Source organism: Monomorium pharaonis, chromosome 4 (genome assembly GCF_013373865.1).
Source record: "Monomorium pharaonis isolate MP-MQ-018 chromosome 4, ASM1337386v2, whole genome shotgun sequence".
Classification (NCBI taxonomy): domain Eukaryota; kingdom Metazoa; phylum Arthropoda; class Insecta; order Hymenoptera; family Formicidae; genus Monomorium; species Monomorium pharaonis.
In genome coordinates, this window is record NC_050470.1 from 19,195,993 (window position 1) to 19,215,632 (window position 19,640).

The 19,640-nt window shown below is 38.0% G+C and overlaps 1 protein-coding gene across 3 annotated transcripts in view; it reads left to right on the forward strand.

Annotated features, from left to right (window-relative positions):
- LOC105832564 overlaps positions 1-4,908 on the forward strand; it is a 99,409-nt gene extending 94,501 nt beyond the window's left edge. For all 3 annotated transcript variants that reach the window (XM_036285277.1, XM_012673654.3, XM_028194796.2), the window contains one exon: positions 974-4,908. In XM_036285277.1, the coding sequence (XP_036141170.1) occupies positions 974-1,073 (100 nt within the window). In that variant the 3' untranslated portion in view covers positions 1,074-4,908. The remainder of the gene's footprint in view (positions 1-973) is intronic.
- Positions 4,909-19,640: the final 14,732 nt, after the last annotated feature.

Below are 19,640 nucleotides of genomic sequence, written 5' to 3' on the forward strand. Positions count from 1 at the left end.
TAACCTTAACTACATGTTCGTTTTACCTAAAAACTCTTTAGTTTAACAAGTAAGAAATTATTTACAATAGTTCAGAAAGAAATTTAGGTAATTATTTACTTATACGGAGCCACCTCTGATTTCAATGTCATAATCAAATGTCATTAATCAAATGTAATTGAAAAATTGAATATTCGAGCTCAACATTTTTCTTGGTTTTTGTTGACTTTTTATTGACTTTCTACACAAAGCATTCGGCACTTTTACTGCAGTATTAATAAACTTGAACGTAAACGACGTCCACGCTTGTACTGTACCACATGGGTTTGCGACTTTCCAAGCTTATACTATAACGCTGTTCGTTTTCAATGTTTTTACAATAACCAAATAGCGACGTAAAATTGGTGGGTTAGAGTTAGGAAAAATAAAAATATAAATGAATAAATATAAATTAATAAATTCATTGTTCTTACATCCATTTCTTGTCTATTAAAATATTATAATCAAAATTTCAACATCAAAAATTACATATAATTCATAAAAACTTTCCGTGTTAATAACTTTTAATAAATGCCGAGCGCGGCCTAAAATCTTTACAACATTACTCAAAATGATGACCTTGATAACAGGACTTGCGGACCCCCTCTCGCAACCATCCGTGTGTGTGTGTGTGTGTGTAGTTTTATTCTACATAGATATTTTTTAAACTTCTTTTGTTAATAACTCTTTAAGGAACAATGACCGACGATTAAGTTATAAGGAAAAGTTACTCAGGGTCATGCCCCTGATAACATATGTGAAGGACATTGAAATCGGAGGTGGCTCCGTATAAGTAAATAATTACCGAAATTTAAAGTGGGCTAAAATCGGGCTTTATTAACCTTCTTCCTCTTACCTTATAAAAATTAATAAGTTATACTACTTTGCTTTTTATATAAACTTTTGTTAATTTTAGATTATAATTTACGTCAAGAATCATATTTTATAATTTCAGGTTGGGACTAGCTACTAAACAACAATGCGAAAATGTTCTAAAGAAGACCAAGTACGACGTGGAAGTGGCAGCTTCATTGCTACTTGATCAGGCCAGATGAGAAATGATTATAGCTGATAATCTCCTAATTATATAACTGTAACTCTATATACGTTTGTTTATGAATGAAGGTAACAAACGATAACTGATTGTGCTCAGGAAGTGAAGGTCGATTAGAGATCGCAAATATCTTCTGTATTTCGATCACGCCTAACTAGTGTCAATTATTGGGATAAAACAAAAACTTATGATGCATAATTGAGAAATGATTCTGATAAAGATACTATCAATGACATTACTCTTAAGACGTAACAAATCTAATTCTGAAACTGTGATATGTTATTGATCTTTATCTGGATTTACGATCTTACAAATGAATTTACGGTTCTTGCAATATAAAAATTGTGTTTTATTTAAAGCACAAATATTAAAATATTGAAATATAGATATTATAATATGAGAATATTAAAATAAGATTTTGAGATTAATATATATAAGCATAATTTTATTGCATACAAAACACACATACATTTTACTCCTCTCTATTTCTTTCTCGCGTTTTGTTTGTCTCTCTCTACTGACGACTTTGGTTTACCTTTTAATATAAATTACACTTACTTTCAAAATAATAATAAAAATAACTAAAAAATTATGAAAAATACTAATTTTTTTGAATTGTGAAAGTAAAAATGCTAAAAATTTTGCGGCGGTTATTCCTTTATTAACCCTAATCTTACACTGTGGGGTAGAATAAATCCCACTGATTTTTGGCTTCAGTTATAGACTAGTTTTTTTGCTTAGATACATGAATTTTTTCATTTTAAATTTAAAATTTTAAATTGTCCAAAAATAACTTATGGATATTATTTTTAGGAGTTTAAAGAATGTTATAAAATTTTTTTTTAACCAAAATGTTTGATAATATACGAGTAATAATCATTTAAAAAGGCTGGGGTGCGTTACACCCTTTGTGTAGAATACCAAATTATTTGTAGTGTGTAGGATTAGGGTTAAAACTTATTTCAATAAGAAGTAAAAATGTGCTTTAATTGTAATGTTTTAAGAAATAATGATAAAAAATATTTATACAATTTTTTTCACAAATACTTTAAGTATTTAACATGACTTATGTAAAATTTTATTGTGATGCAAGGATTGGTTTTGCAAATAAACTATTTATTTATTTATTTATTTGTTTATAAAACAACTAACCTTAAAATTACAATAAAATTTTGCATAAATTATCCTGAATATTTAAAGCAGTTATTACAAGAGAATTGGAAATTTTTATTATTTTTAATTGAAATTTTAATATATAAAATATGAATAAAAAATAAATAAAAGAAGTAAACCATGAAATTGCATCGTTTATAAATAATAAAAATAAAATGTTATAAAAACTATTTCTATATGTATAATTTACTTAAAGTATAAAATATTAATACATTTAAATCTCCAACCAACCTCCACCAAAGTAAAACAGATATTAACCTTTACCTGGTACACTTTAGTGGAATTTCATAACTAGTACACTGAGGTCTGTTGGAACCTTAACGACAAAAATGCTTGCCACAAAGAAGATATTGACATTAGTGACTTAAAAAAATTTCAGATTACCTTTCAAATATCTTACTTTGAGACAAAATAGTTTTTTAATTTAAATAATTTGATTTTGAGTACGTGAAAAAATTTTTCGGAAGAAAAAATACAAAAAATTACTTATTTAAAAAAAAAAATTATAACGCATACAATATTTTTAATATTTTAAGCTAAAAATTTAACCTGTAACTCTCAAGATATAACTCTTTAAGAAAAAAATAGTCGAACATTGCGCATTTTAAAAAAGGTATTAATTCTCATGATGAAAGTAATATATTTTAGGGAAAAAGTAACAAACAATTTGCATAGAATACAGTGACTTATTTTCAAAGTAATTCAATTTTTCTATGTATTTTTCTCACAAAAAGTCTCTGCATCATCCTCTTCGAGGAGATTTTGTCGAATTCGACTTCGGAAATTATAAGATATGACACAAGAAAATTGTTTAAATACTTTATTAAAAAATTTAGATTATTTTTTATAATACATTTGCTTACCTTTAATTGAAGATAATAAACAAGAAAATTCACAAAAGAATTTTAAGAAAAATTCCGAATAATTACAAACTGTACACTGGGGAGCCTCCTCCAGTGCTCGGTATGTCTGCTTCTCTCGAATGTCAGTACTACATTCGTTGCTTGATGAATGGCGTTTCGGACTAAGAGTGGAAGAAGATATACCAAACTAATACTAAATGTGCCAAGTGCGATTTTTGTGAATTTGCGATAGTTAATTAAACGTTAAATTTAGTTGGGATTAGATTGATTTTTTACAGTACCGACATTTTACAGTATCGAGTAAGGGTTAAAAAATGGGTGTAAAAAATAAAGGATAGAAATACACATCCTTAAGTAGGATATAGACATGGTTAGATGTAGTCGTTGTGTGTATTAATGTAATTGGTTATTTTGCATTTAATTTGTTTGAGATAATATACAATTATGTAAAGCTTAACTATAGGATATAAAACTTTCACTAAGGTTCTATTAAACGTTTCTTAAACTTATAATATTATTTTTCTAAAAATAATCATTTCATAGTACGTAAAAATTAGAAACATAAATGCAAAGCGGATATACCAGTCAGGATCTTACAAATATGCATGTTTAAAAGTTTAATATGTATTTTTATATACACAAAAATGAATTGTTTACATAAAGAACGATATTAATGAATACATTTGATCCTTTTGTTGCTGATGATCATTATTGTACATTGTTAAAAATTTACCGTACTTTGCAGATAGAATGAAATTAAGAATGCATCGCTTTGCGAAAAGTATAAATTGAAAATGTGTATTTTAATGTGTGCGTGTGCGTGCGCGCGCGCGCGCGCGCGCGTGTGTGTGTGTGTTACATGTATCATTTTTTTCTATAAAAATAAATTCTTAAGGAATTCCTAAAGCCGCCTTTTACCGACATTTTTTTAAGTAAACTATTTTTTTAATTGGTTTTATAGAATTGCAAAGTTTTTTTATAGAATTAAAGTACTTTTTTGGTACATAGAGCTGTCACTTGATGATGACGTTTGCTTAATATATAAAATACGATATCAGGAGACACGGTAGTGTCTCGCGCCAAGTAAACGCACAGCGCGAAACCGCCGTATATTATACGCGAGTGCGTGACTTGCGAGCACCTTGTTATGAGTGAGGCAGAATCACTCACAACTTATATTAAATTAAAATATTAAAATAAAGACATACTAAAGTAAGAATAGCGCATTGCAAACTTTCCAAGGAAGTTTCATGTTATCGCAAGGTATTAAGTGACTCATGCCTTGTGCGCTGCCGGCCGGTCATCGCACCGGTCAACGCACCAGGCATCGCTCTCAATTCTACTAATTTTAATTTAGCAACAATCACGCCACATTTCCACCGGAAATGCATATTTGCAATTTGGCAATTGCTGCTAAGCTCGCGAATATTTCCCACGCGCCGGATGCGCGCAGCCATGACTATATATGGTCATATTGAGGGCCTATTGCTCCTCCTAAATATGTTTATTTCGCGGCATTATTTAAGCGGCTGTCCATTAGCAGACCACGGGTCAGTAATTTGTCAAATACGCCGTAACGCGCGTTCCACGAGCAAGTGTCGAATGCGGGACTTAGAATAATCGTTAATCGGGACTTAGCCAGGAGAACGAATCTTTAGCGAGCGGCCGAGTAGCGTGCTAACATAGTGCTGTGCACCATATCTTATCGCGACGCCTGTAACACATGGCATCTCCGACGTCCACGTATGTTGAGAGCTAAACTGTACGTTAAAGGAAATAAACATTTTTTAACATAAAAAACGAGTGTCTCCGTGACTTGAGGACCAGGCTTTCACCAACCCTCCTTCCGCGAGTTTCAACACTTTGGGCAAGAACGATTCCGGAAAATATATTTGTTGCACCGAAAGGTACTGTTGTGAGCGAGGCATTCACAATCGATAATATAATATTGCATAATATAAAATATTAAAATTGAATTAAGGGGCTACATACACCCAGAGAAGTAAAAAATAGGCCTTTTTCTCGATTTTTTTTTCAAAACGTAATGTATGTAGTTAATCCTAGTTTTCTTTACTTTAAAATACATTCTTAGAACATGTTTCAGAATAAATTTGAATTAAAAATATTTAAAAATGGCGGAGATATTGTCTTCGTCGCAAGACCTTGTTGAAAAAAGGTGCTCCGCGGTGCCAATTGCAGCTCGTACAGGACTTATCTGAAACAGACCAGCCTAGAATTTTCTTAAACTGAATAATATTATCTAGTCTTTATCGTAGCCGATTTTAAAAATATCGATTTTTGGCAAAATGGCGGCCGTTTAAAGAAAAAACGATTTTTTAGGGTAAATCATTGAAAGAAGCTCGCGGTATGATACGGTATGAGTTTGATGGCAACGCGATTAAATTACAGAAGTTCTTAAGCATCGAGGACATCGATCCGTCATGCGAAGTGTCCTTATTAGGGGCGATGCTATGCACAAAACTAAAAGAGCGCGTCATGTTACATTTCCAGACGTGAAGGATAAGCGATTTCGAATAATTAAAAATCGATCTGAAAGAGTGCTACGTGAACAAACGGAGTACTACGCATTTGTAACTCGACTTTAATACTCTGAAGCGAAGAAAGCACTCGAGCCTACGGACTACGTACGGACAAACTCACGGTAAACCTGTACGGTGATCGAAGGCCGATATTAGTACATGGTCAAACACAAATGTTGTGATGTCATCTTAGAAATGTTGTAACAATAAGCGCTCGAAAATTATCAAATCGGATTACGGGAAGATACGAAGGCGGTAGTCCAATCGTGCGAACACGCTACGCTCCAAAAACGCGATAGCAGTTGCGAGCGCGGAAGAAAGAATCAAGGGACTAACCGTGAGACAGAAACCTGACTCGCCGAGGCGCGACGACAAGCGCGAAGCTCGTTGTTGAAATTGCGTCAAGTACGGACATTATAGTAAGGAGTAACAGGAGTAGTAACCGTTACGCCCTCCCGCAACCTGACAAGCGTATGAACGTAATCAATAAATATTCCAGACATTGTAAGAAGCGTGGACACACTCGCAACGAGTGTTGGGATCTTCACGGACCGCCTAAGCTGAAGGCATCGAACAAGAACAAGGCGCAGAATAAGACGCGAAGCGCAGAGACAACGGGAGTGACGAAGAAGCAATAATAAAGAAAGAGCTCTGATTCCGAGGGCAGTAACGAGGAAGAAGGAGAAACGAGCGACAAGAAGAGTACGCGCGCTTGAGCGTATCAGGTGACGCGCGTAAGATGAAACGCTCCTTGAGGCGACAATCTTACCTAATTACGCTCCCGATCAAAGATGCCCGCGCCGGCGAGATCGACATGTTCGATTCCAGTGCAACGCTCTCTCTAATCAAGATAAAGGATTTGAAAGGGAAAACGAGAATTTATTCCGAAGAAGTGGCGCTAGTAGGAATAACTGGCCATCGAGTGCATACTAACGGGAAGATGCATGCCACTATTAAGATAGGCGAGCGAGAAATTAAACACGCCATATATGTAGTGAAGGACGATTTCCCTATGAAATACGAGGGAATAATCGGCCTTGATTTCCTGATTAACCAGCACGTATCGTGCGATTATAACAATAAGGAGGTAACTATAGAAGATCCTGCGACTCAAACCATATAACAAAATTATTCTGAAACCGCGCAGCGAGACCATCGTGCGTGCAATGACGAACCGGAACAAAACCGGAATGATCCGAGCGAAAGAAACTTCTATATTGGAAGATGCGTGGTAGAACCAAAAAACTTATGTGCCCCATAAGCGTAATCAATACCATGAATAAACAGGTGGAAATCAACACGTCGATCGTTACCGTGGAAAATATCGAAGAAGGTATTATGCAACAAGTCTGTGACCTCCGAGACGGACTACAAGAAAAAGCTCCCTCCCGGAAAACGCATAAGACAACTTTTACGCATACGGCATCTCAACCCAGAAGAACGACAAGCACTCAATAGAATATGCAACGATTATTATGATGCATTTCATTTGAATAGAAAATCTCTGATGTGCATTTTGGTGGTGAAACACGAAATAAGCACGTGAGTCGACACCTCGCCGGTGAACGTGTGACTGTATCGAGAGGTCTTCATTTGCGCACAGTAAAATTGGACACGTTGCAATTGCCCACCGTACTATTAGACACGAAACATTGCATATTGTTCAATTTCGCACAGTTCGTTTGGACACAGTTCGATTGGACACCGTTCGATTGGACACCGCTCGATTGCACACCGTTCGATTGGACACAGTTTGATTGGACACCGTTTGATTGCGCACCGTTCGATTGCGCACCGTTCGATTGCGCACCGTTCGATTGCGCACCGTTCGATTGCGCGCCGTTCATTTGCGCACCGTTCAGTTCCATACCGTTCAATTGCACACCGTTCAATTGCGCACTGTTCAATTGCACACCATTTAAGTCGCAAACCCATGTGGTGCAGTGAATGCTTTACACACACCACACACACACACACACACACACACACACGCACGCACGCACGCACGCACGCACGCACGCACGCACGCACGCACGCACGCACGCACGCACGCACGCACGCACGCACGCACGCACGCACGCACGCACGCACGCACGCACGCACGCACGCACGCACGCACGCACGCACGCACGCACGCACGCACGCACGCACGCACGCACGCACGCACGCACGCACGCACGCACGCACGCACGCACGCACGCACGCACGCACACGCACACACACGCACACACACACACACACCAGAGGGGGATGCAAGGGGGCCTTCGGCCCCCTCTCCCGCACCTACATCGTCCAAGTCGCTAACCCATGTATACGTTGCAAACGCAGCCATAACGTATGAATATTTAATATGCGTTTGATTGAACGGTGTGCAATTGAACGGTGTGCAATTGAATGGTGTGCAATTGAACGGTGTGCAATTGAATGGTGTGCAATTGAACGGTGTGCAATTAAAAAGTGTGTAATCGAACGGCGCGCAATCGACCGGTGTTCAATCGAACTGTGTCCAATCGAACTGTGTCCAATCAAACGGTGTCCAATCGAACGGTGTCTAATCGAACAATGTTTAATTGAACGGTGTTCAATCGAACGGTATCTAATTGAACGTTGCGCAATTGAACGGTGCGCAATGTTTCGTGTCTAATAGCACGGTGGGCAATTGCAACGTGTCCAATTGTACTGTGCGCCACTGAACCTCTCCCGACTGTATCGCTTCCCCGCCGAACACAAGAGTGAAGAGAAAGAGGAGAAAGAGTGACCCGTTTGCCCACGTCAATATTGGCTACAGTCCCGATTGGTCACGTCAATATTAGCCACGTTAATATTGGCCACGCTCCCGATTGACCATGGAATGGATTGGCCACGTCAATATTGGCCACGCGTCAATAATGACCACGTCAATATTGCTCACGTGTCAATTATTGGCCACGTGTCAATTTGGCCACGCATAATATTGCCCACATCAATAATGATCACGTTAATATTGGCCACGTCAATATTGGCCAGGTCACTATTGGCCACGCGTCAATTATTGCCCACGTCAATATTAATTAATTTTAAAAAATCTGTTTGTAAGTTATAAAGTGGGTAATTGTTCAGTTTAGGGGCATAAAAATTGATAGCAAACCCTGTGGTACAGAGAATATTTCACACAAACACACGGGGGGTGCAAGGGTGAGCCTTCGGCTTCCCCTCCGACACCCACCCTGTCCTAGTCGCTAACCCATATACATTGTATTGGAAATCTGTAACACATGTGAACTTTACTTTGTTTGCAATGTACATGGGTTTGATTATTAATTGATTAATATTGACGTGGGCAATATTGACGCGTGGCCAATAGTGACGTGGGCAAACGGGTGCTACTCACCGACCACAAGTCTTTTACACGATTATTCAGTGTGAACGACCCCGAGTTACGATTGATACGATGGCGACTAAAATTAGAAGAATATGATTATGAGATCATACGCAAGATCGGAGCGAACGCGAATGCCGACGCGCTGAGTTGGAACGTGAAGCGAGAGGCTCACGTTACGGAAGACACTGATAAGGTTCTTGCGCTCAAAGAAGACAGTGTTTGCACGCAATTAAATACGTCGATAGAAAATAATGAGAGAATACAAGAATATACTGAAGAGGAAAAGAAACAAATTTTATACGAATATTACGATGCCCCCACAGGAGAATATCAGGGAATCGAGCGGACGATAAAAAAAATACATCTCAAATATAACTGGTATAGATTAACGGCCGACGTAGAAAGATACGTCAAGAAATGTGAGCTTTGCTAGAAGAATAAGCTCTCTCGCAGACTTAAAGTGCCGCTCGTTATTTGATACACCGAGTCGACCGTTTGAAAAACGCGTTCTAGACGTCGTAGGACCGTTAACGCTGACAAAAAGTGAAAAATGGTACCTGCTGACATTTCAGGATCACCTCACAAAATTCAATAAAACTATGCCCCTTCCTAACCAAGAACCGAATACCGTGAGTAAAGCATTTGTAATAAAAATTGTCTTAGAATACGGAATTTCGGAATGCATATTAACAGATCAGGGCATTAATTTCACGAGCGAAGTATTTAAGAATATTTGCAAGCTCAAAATAAACAAGATACAAACAACCGTCTATCATCCCGAGAGCAATGGCGTATTAGAAAGATCGCATCGAACCTTGGCCAAATATCTAAGGCATTTTATTAATAAAGATTAAACGGATTGGGATGAATGGATTTGCTATGCAAATTACACATATAACACCACCTCCTACACCGGGTATACCCCCTTTGAACTAGATTTACTAGTATTGTTAAGCTCTTTACAAATAACACAACCATTTTTTTCTAAATCTACATATAAGCTCTAAATTTTTAATTTTTTGATTTTTAATATTTTGTTTCTGCCCTTTATTATTAATAAATGATGTTTTAATGTAAAATACATTATGTGATCAACAAATAAAAGTCGCATTATCACGTCTTTATTATTTAAACTTTAAAATAATGCAATTTTTTCTTTTTTTCATTACTTCTAATATTTATATTATAATATATTTATTTATATCGTCTGTACAACATTATGTTCTATATTTGAACTGAATAATTTTGGTTACTGTTTGAATGAATAACGATTTTCTTGCTCACGTATATTTCAAATCGCTTTATTTCTTATTATTTTTTTGTAAAGAAGAATATTTATCGATGAGCGAGAAAATCATTATTCATTCAATAAACCAAATATCAGAAGTAATTAAAAAACGTAAAAGTTGCATTATTTTAAAGTTTAAATAGTAAAGACGTGCTTAATGCAATATTTATTTGTTGATCGTATAATGTATTTTACATTAAAACATGATTTATTAATAATAAACGGCAAAAAACAAAATATTAAAAATCAAAAAATTAAAAATTTGGAGCTTATATGTAGATTTAGAAAAAAATGGGGGTACAGTTCCGAAAAGGGTAATCCTCCGATCGCGCTGAAATTTTAACTAAAGCTCACTCTTGATTAGAAAAGAAAGTTCCTAAAAGGATTTTTGGCGACAAAGCCTCGTTTGCCCTCCCAGCCCCCTTCAACGTTTTTATAGTTCTTACTAAATATCTCGGAAAATATTGATTTTAGAGAAAAAAGTTTGAAACAAAAAATGAAGCTTATAAAAAGCTCTACAAAAAAGGTTATATACATTTTTTACGTAAATCTATTATTTTGGCTGTTATGACCCAAAATAACTCGCAACTCGAAAAAAAATTGTATTGGAAAACTGCAAACACATGTGAACTTTACTTTGTTTGCAATGTGTACATGGGTTAGCGACTTGGACGGGGTGGGTGCGGGAGGGAGGCCGAAGGTCCCCCCTTGCATCCCCCGTGTGTGTGTGCGTGCGTGCGTGCGTGCGTGCGTGTGTGTGCAAAGCATTCTCTGCACCACATGGGTTTGCAACTTTATAAATGGCAAAAACTATGAAAAAATTATGAAACTACTCACCAATTTTATGTCGCTATTTGGTTAATGTGAAAATATTGGAAACGAACAGCGTAATAAGTCGCAAATTCATGCGGTACTGCATAAGCGTGAACATCATTTATTTTACGTAAAACATTGATATTATGTATCGTATTTATGAAACGTAAAGTAAATGACGTCCATGCTTGTACAGTACCACATAGATTTGCAACTTTCCACGCTGTTCATTTCCAATATTTTCGCATTAACCAAATATTGACTTTAAAATGTGTGGGTTAGGTTAGAAAAAATTACGGGGAGGAAGTGCAGGGGGCGGAGCCCCTCCACTGCCCACGCGTTCTCTGCACAACTCTGCGAATTTCCATGCGAAACGAGATTCTTATTATAAACGTACTCATTTGAATTTGGCGCACTTCTGCCCAGAGCATCCCTAGCGGGAGAGTGCGGAAGGGGGGGCGAAGGCCTTACTTGCACCCCCCCCTCGTGTGTGTGTGTGTGTGTGTGTGTGTGTGTGTGTGTGTGTGTGTGTTCTGTATACCACGCATTTTCTATACCTATTTTTTACGCTAATATTTTCCGAGATATATAATAAAAACTTAAAAAATTTTGATTTAAAAAATACTTTTTTTCTTTATAACAGCCAAAATAATAGGTTTACGTAAAAAATGTATATAAACTTTTTTGTAGCGCTTTTTATGAGCTTCATTTTTTGTATCAAACTTTTTTCTCTAAAATTTATATTTTCCGAGATATTTAGTAAGAACTGTAAAAACTTTAAAGAGGGCTGAGGGGCAAACGAGGCTTTGTCGCCAAAAATCCTTTTAGGCACTTTCTTCTCTAATCAAGGGTGAGCTTTGGTTAAAATTTCAGCGCGATCGGAGAATTACTCTTTTCGGAACTTTATCCCAGAAAAATATCATATTACATTTCGAAAAACAATTTTGCAAGTGACTCATAATTACTCATATCTGAGCGTGAGAATTTATGCATCTTATGCATATAAAATATTTATTTAAATATAATAAATGCGAAATAAATTATTAATTAATGTTTTTTCGGCTTGTACGCTTGCGGAGGTTTTTTAAATAATATTTTTTTCATTACAAAGCTTAGTTTTTCCAAAATTTAATTGTTAATAGACGCTACACATTAATTCAATAATTAACATAATTATTTATAATATTTATTTATTGAAATAATAATTTAAATTGTAATATTGATTGATGTAAATAAGTTTTATATTATTATTATTAATATATTATATAGTTTTATTAAGATTAATTATTAATTGAGTCTGAACAATTAAATATGTATGCGTAGATCTATTTTATTAATAAACTGATTGTTAATTAATGTTTATTCTTAAGATAATAATTTTTAAATATAGTACTATTGATTCTTAAACGATATGGGTAACTATTATTTTTTAAACTTTCGCAAGAGTGTTATTAGTGAATATTTAGTTGTACGTAATATTTCATTATTCGAGCGTTATAACATTTGCACAAGTAGGAATACTAGGCCGGTTCTAACTCGGGAGCTCCGAGAGGGGTGCGGGTGTGCAGGAGAACTTGTGAGCGTGGGGGTATTACGCCGGGGAGGGATGACGTCACACGGGGGGCTTCGAGAAGAACCGCTTATCAGAAGTAAACCGATATTAGACGTAAACTATTTTGCGGTGCCTTTGAAAAAAACTTGATATGTTTTTATAAGAGGGTATCAAAAAAATACTGCTTTCTACCCCCCCCCTCCTCATGTCTCGAGACGGCGGGAAAAGATCGCGACACGCGTTCTCTCTCTCACTCCCACCCATTGCACCCTCTTGCTCCCACCCATGGGGTACTATCCTCTTACTCAAGATGTTTTTATTAGGGGATATCAAAAAATACCGCTTTCTACCCTCCCCCCCCTCATACTATGTCTGTTACGCGAGAAAAGAGTGGGGGGTTCTCTACTGCTGTAGAATTGGCAACATTGCAATAAGCGTTTCATACGTTAAACATGTTTCACGTGATTGGCTCTAGATGATCACGTGATCTAAACGCCGGCAACGCTGTAATTTTGTCGGGGGTGCTCCAGTTAAGACAAAGGGTTAAAAATTTGTGGAGGGATGTACAATATAAAAAGAGTTTTGACAATGGTACCGTATCACTTGCGTGTTACAAGACGGACGGCAAAAACTCCTCGACAACTTTGCTCCTCAGTCGGTGGACTCAGTCGGTGGTTTGAAGACGGACTTTAAAAGCTTCCTAAAAAGAAATGTACAACATGAACTATTACGTTCCGATCCAACAGAACGAGGCGTACGATAAATCGTAAGTATTTTATAATTAAATTAAAATCTATATATTTAAATCTTATATTTTTCTATTGCTCGCTATATTCTTTTTTACAGAGCATTATCGAAGCCGCGTTATACTCCACGCATCTTGGGTAGGAGATACGCCTTGACCGCCACAGCATACAAATATTTGGATATTGGAATCAGCGTGGGACTTATATCCCATGTGGAAATACTGCTTGGCAACAACAAAGGCAGATAATTTTGCCATACGCGACATGGAAAACGTTTATAGAGCAACGTGCAAATATTGAACAATTTGTGCATTCAACTTTATTTGACTGCACAACGATTTGTGCAGTATCTTCAAGATTTGCAGTTCGCGATCTGATTATAAAACTTGTAAAAATACGCGACGAAAATATTATAAAGTTGGTGTTGCACGATAATTATATGTACATGAAGCCGTCAACCTTATTGTTCCTATATGAACTTGAAGATTGTGTCGATTATATATGTCATCAATTGGATCAACATACGTACAGCGTGAGCGATAAGAAGTTTATTACTATTTTGCGTCAAAATCATATCACTAATAAAAGCGACGCTGTAAAGTTATTGCGCGAAAAATATGATAAAATATGTCTCGTAGAGTGTGAACTAATTGCTTACGCTTTGGATAATATTGTATGTGATGCTTTATATGACAAATAAAATGTGTCATGAAATTATTTAAAAAACCAGTCTTGTAGACTATGAGCTAATTACTTGCGTTATGAATTATAATATAATATAATTATTATATTATAATATAATGTAATATAATATAATATAATATAATTATAATATAATATAATATAATTATTATATTGTATAATTGTATATTATAGAATTATTTTTTTCTGCATATAGTTTTAACTTAAAAAATTATTGTATAAATAAAATGAGATGGGGGAAAAAGGGAAATACGTGAGGATGAAAGAATGTAGAAATGGATACGATATATATATTTATTTTTTATTCTTAGACCACCAATTAAACAGCTTAAATACATTTTGTAAAGCGCAATTGTTCACATGATTCTGACATCGTAAAGTGCACATAATGTCCAACTTGTTTAGAGGTTCTATGTCTTTGTAATGCGTCTCGATATTCTCGACATAAGCTTCCTGTTTTGCCTCGTCTAGAAGCAAATCACGCAACCATTCTTGTTTCTTATGTCCCTTGACGTACACGATAATTTCATCATCGGTTGCAGTTGTATCCATCACCGCCTTTGTAATCAAACTCCTAATCATGCTGTGCGGAAATAATCCATCCTCCCACGATATTCCATGATGATTCACTTTCAACCATGCCACCTGACATCTTTCTGCCTTGGTAAGTTATTCCCATGGATAAGTGAGTGTAAACAGGTAGGGGATGAGTTCAAATCCATCTTTGAGAGAGGCAAATTCCTTAACGATAAATTTTCCTTCAACGATGAAACCTTGCAGGTCCACGAACGTTGGTACAGGCATGACAGCTGTCGTTGAGAATACTGTGATCCACCTCGACGCGTTATAAATTTTTATATTATCTTAATATTGTTTTGGAGAAAAAGTGGCGCCGCACTTAGGTGATTTTGCGCACAACGTTGGTCAACGGGTTGTACTGAATCACACGATCGTGTATGATGAAGCAGTACGCGGTGGTATTCGTCGGTACATTCTCTTTGCACTCAAATTATATGCGCACGTCCACGGTAGCGCTCTTGACCGATTCGTTCTGTCGAGAGCAGTCGATGATTACGAACGGACCGTTAAGTAGAAAAGTTGAAGTGGTGAGGTTCGGCTCGAGATACTCGTATCCATAATAACCCTTGCAGAAATGCGCGTACATGTTGTACAGAATTGCCCATTTATTTTTATCATGTACATACAGCTTCACTTTTGTCAATTTGCAATGATCGAATCGGCTTGGGTCCTTGGACACAATGTTCGACCCGTCTGCAGAGCAAAGATGACGTATCGTGGCTTCTCGAGCTGAGTGGCGGTCTTGATGGCCCACGAATGCTTAGTTGTTTGCTGCAATAGCGGAAACTCTTACAGATCCCACGAAGGAAAAGCCATGCTTAGGTACCGTCCGCTCTCCAGAGTACGCAGCATCGACAACTTATGCATCTCGTTCAGCAGCATGTGAGGCATGCGCCATTGTATCTTGAATATATCAGTTGTGGGTTCCAACTCCGAACTTCCCATCAGACTGTTGTTATCGTTACGCGCACGTATTAAAATTAATTCGTGACGAGCGTTGATCACCACGCGTCTGTAATTCTCGCAGAACCCCAACAACATGTTGAGCGGTACGCAAAAATTAAAGTATCCATTCACGTTCCAGCCGGAAATCCAGCCGGCGTTTCTCAGAATCACGTTTTTGTTTGACGACACCGTTGCATAGTTTTTCAGTGTGCTAGTTATTCCGACATTTCTGTCGCGATCAATCTCTACACTGTCGAGCTCGTATCGAATCTCATCGAACATGAACGCGACACAATTGTTTCCCAGTACCACCGAAAATCACTCGGCTGGTTTTTTTATTGTCACTTTTCCCTCGATGTACAGAAAACTTTCGAATGGCATCGTTTACAGATCCTGTTGCTGTATGGGTATTCGTATCTCATTGCTGTGCCCGAACGTTGTGTTAGCAAACGAATTGTACGTCTCGATATTGACAATGCGATCGTCGAAGATTGGCTCATCCCCGATGTTTAGAATGTCAGTCATCGTTGTCAGACGTTTTGCACCGCGAATCCCAGAGAATGTAAAAATTTAACGTTCGACGCGTTGAGCTTCTTTTTCTCGGGACAGCAGGACGATTGAATATTATTAAATGTCGTCGCAAGAGTATCGGATGACTGTTGGAACGTCGGCACTAGTGTGGAGATAACGTTATCTTTCGCGCGCTGCGATGTGTTTAGCACGAGCATCTCACGTTTACGTTATTGTTGCAACCGTCGTCGCACGTGCAGTCTGACGGCGATTTCTTCTCCTCGAAAATCAAGCAATCGTCCGTTCTGATCGACGGCGCGTATTGTCAAATCCGTAATGCACCCCACGATGATTGGCAGATAAATGATCTGCGCGGGCCTTTCCGATATCTTATATTCCCGGTGAAAATGAAAAATCGGAGCGTAAGTCGAATGTAAAGGGAGAGTAATAGAAGCGTTAACAAACATTCTACGAAGCGTAAATTGGAACAATGAAATGTAAAGGAAGCGTTAACACTTCTTTTACATTTCATTGTTCCAATTTACGCTTCGTAGAATGTTTGTTAACGCTTCTATTACTCTTCTTTTACATTCGACTTACGCTCCGATTTTACATTTTCACTGGGGATCCTGGTGGCACGCTCGGTGAAAACTCATGTATCGTGTGTACACTCTTATTGTTGCTGTACGCGCCCGCGGTCACGTTACATTTCCCGCAAATAATGTTCACGTTCATTATGTTGATCGACGTGTCTGATTCGTGCCATTTTCGCGGTAGCAACATACCGCGCTTCGGTGAAAATCTCAGCAACGATCCTATGTTGTTGGGTTTACCAAAATGGATTCTGTAGGCGCATTTGATCTCGCATCTCATCGTATTGTAGTTGGCGCGAAACGTTATCGGATACTCCCCGTCATCATCATCGTTGTCCCCACGCGTGACCTCATCGACTTTTTTACCGGAACGAATTCCGTCGTGTTGCGGACGTTTTCGCAAAACTGCACGTTTTAAAAATTCGTTTATAGCTCGCAGTTTGTACGATCCCTCAGGAATCGTAATTTCTGTGTTGTCTTCGTCAAAGTAAAACGTATTGTTTGAGGCATTCACGTTCGGTATCGTGTTATAGGTTTCAAAAATTGCTAGACCGAACTCGTAGTCATCGTCGCTCAAATCTATAGCTGGAGAATAGTGTGCAGCGAAAACGCTGCTCTTGTCGCTCAGAGTAAATGTCAGCGACATGATGGTGGTGAAATATTGCGTCTCTGCGGTATCAGTTCAGCTTTTTAAATTCACACGCGTTGGAGAAACTGCAGGCAGAGTTGTCTGACAAATGATCTGATCGTACGTTTGATAGGATGTTCGATTGTACTCAATCGTTGTCACTCCGCCCCCAAAATAATGCACTAGTTCTCTAGGTGGTCGAAGATTGCCGAAACTGTCGAAATACACGACGTGGTTACCCCTCTTTGCGTACGCAACCCAGTGAGTACCGGGGCCCGCCGTATCGTCCAAATTTACGATACCACTCTCGTTTAGACGTGCATCACTTGTCGGTAACGCATTATGCATAAAAATACCTCTGAAATATGGAATACGCGCGTGTTTTGCCAGTTGCGTCAATTGTACGTTTGTCGTTGCACCTGCGGGTAGTGTTAATGTTTCTTCGACGTTTTTTTTTCTTTTGTACACCTTTTCCATGCTTGTACGGGGCGAAATATAGTCCTTGTCCACGTTTGTACGGGGCGAGATATAAGCCGTGATCTTCCATCGCGCGATTGTGACGCTGTAACTCCTCGAGCTGACGTCGCGCAGCTTTGTTGTCGTTTACCGCCTTTGCTACACCAGCCGCTCCACCAATCAAGGATCCGAGTGCACCCAATATTGGTAAAATCGGTAATGCACCGCCTCGTTTTGCAGCCTAAAGTATACGTTTTCTTTCCGTCGATTTTTTCGTTGAATTCTGCTTCTTCATACTCATACCGATCTTCGCCTTGGCTTTCATGGCTGCCCAGACAGCAGCAGCTGCTGCTCTTTCCCCGAGAGGTGAATCTTTTGCGATTACTCGTTTTAGCGCTTTGTCCGCGAGTATCTTGTCCGCCGCGTGTCTGTCGGTGAGCTCGTTGCTCTGGGAGTACGCAATGTCGTGTTCGCGACACGCGTCGACCGGATTTATACCTCGGTCACCTCTGACCAATCGCTTTTTCAGCCGAGTACCCGGATTGCAAAACTGGTAACCGAGAATATGTAGCTCAAAAGGAAGAACGTTTATTGCGCGATTCAGCAAATGACCACAGCCTCTTTTTACCGTTGCGATAGCTGGCATTCGACACAATTCTTGATCAACGACGCGGGTCCGTCGATATGCGTTCGCTGCCACGGTTGATTGTAATGCTCGTAGCAACGACGATAGCTTCGAACCTCCGGATCAGCCCTTATATGTTCCGGAAGCCTGTCCCACACGTGTTCGATATACTTACCACACACGCGTAGCAAAATTGGTTTCGGCACGAATTGTAACTGCTCGGCGCTCAATTCGAATATATCGGAGGGATGTGACAGTATGAGGTACATGTTTGATACTGAGCGATGCGTGATGTTACGTGCCTATAAATAGTCCCATATCGCGACATGTTCCGTTCTGAATAAAGCAAAAAAATATAAGAGAGATGTTAAACATATGTAAAACGGTTATACATATACGTAAGAATGTTTAAAACAAACGTGAAATGAACGAGGAAAGTATGTGAACGAATGTGAAACGTGAGAAGTACGTGAACGAACGTGGGAAATACGTGAACGAACGTAAGAAGTACATGAATAAAAGTAAGAAGTACGTGAATGAACGTGAAACGAACGTGGGAAGTACGTGAACGAACGTAAGAAATATGTGAACGAAGGTAAGAAGTACGTGAACGAACGTGAAACGAACTTAAGAAGTACGTGAACGAACGTGAAACGAACTTGAGAAGTACGTGAACGAACGTGAAACGAACTTGAGAAGTACGTGAACGAACGTGAAACGAACGTGGAAAGTATGTGAACGAACGTAAGAAGTACGTAAACAAACGTGAAACGAACGTTAAAAGTACGTGAACAAACGTAAGAAGCATGTGAATGAACGTTAAAAGTACGTGAACGAACGTAAGAAGTACGTAAACGAACGTGAAATGAACGTGGAAAGTATGTGAACGAATGTAAGAAGTACATGAATGAACGTTAAAAGTATATTAAAACGTTAATAACGTGAATAAAATGTTGAGTCGTTGCTGACTCTTTATGTTGGCTATTCATAATAAAAAATACATATTAAGAATAAACGCATGTAGTAATATATTAATTTTTATACAATAAAAAAACATTATGTATGTTAATTTACGTTGAATTATATTAATTTAATATTAATTTAGCAATTGTCTTCAACAGAATCGCCCATTAGTACGCACAGCGATAAGCTGCTCCCGACCATTGATAAGCACAGTGATCACGCCCAGCCATT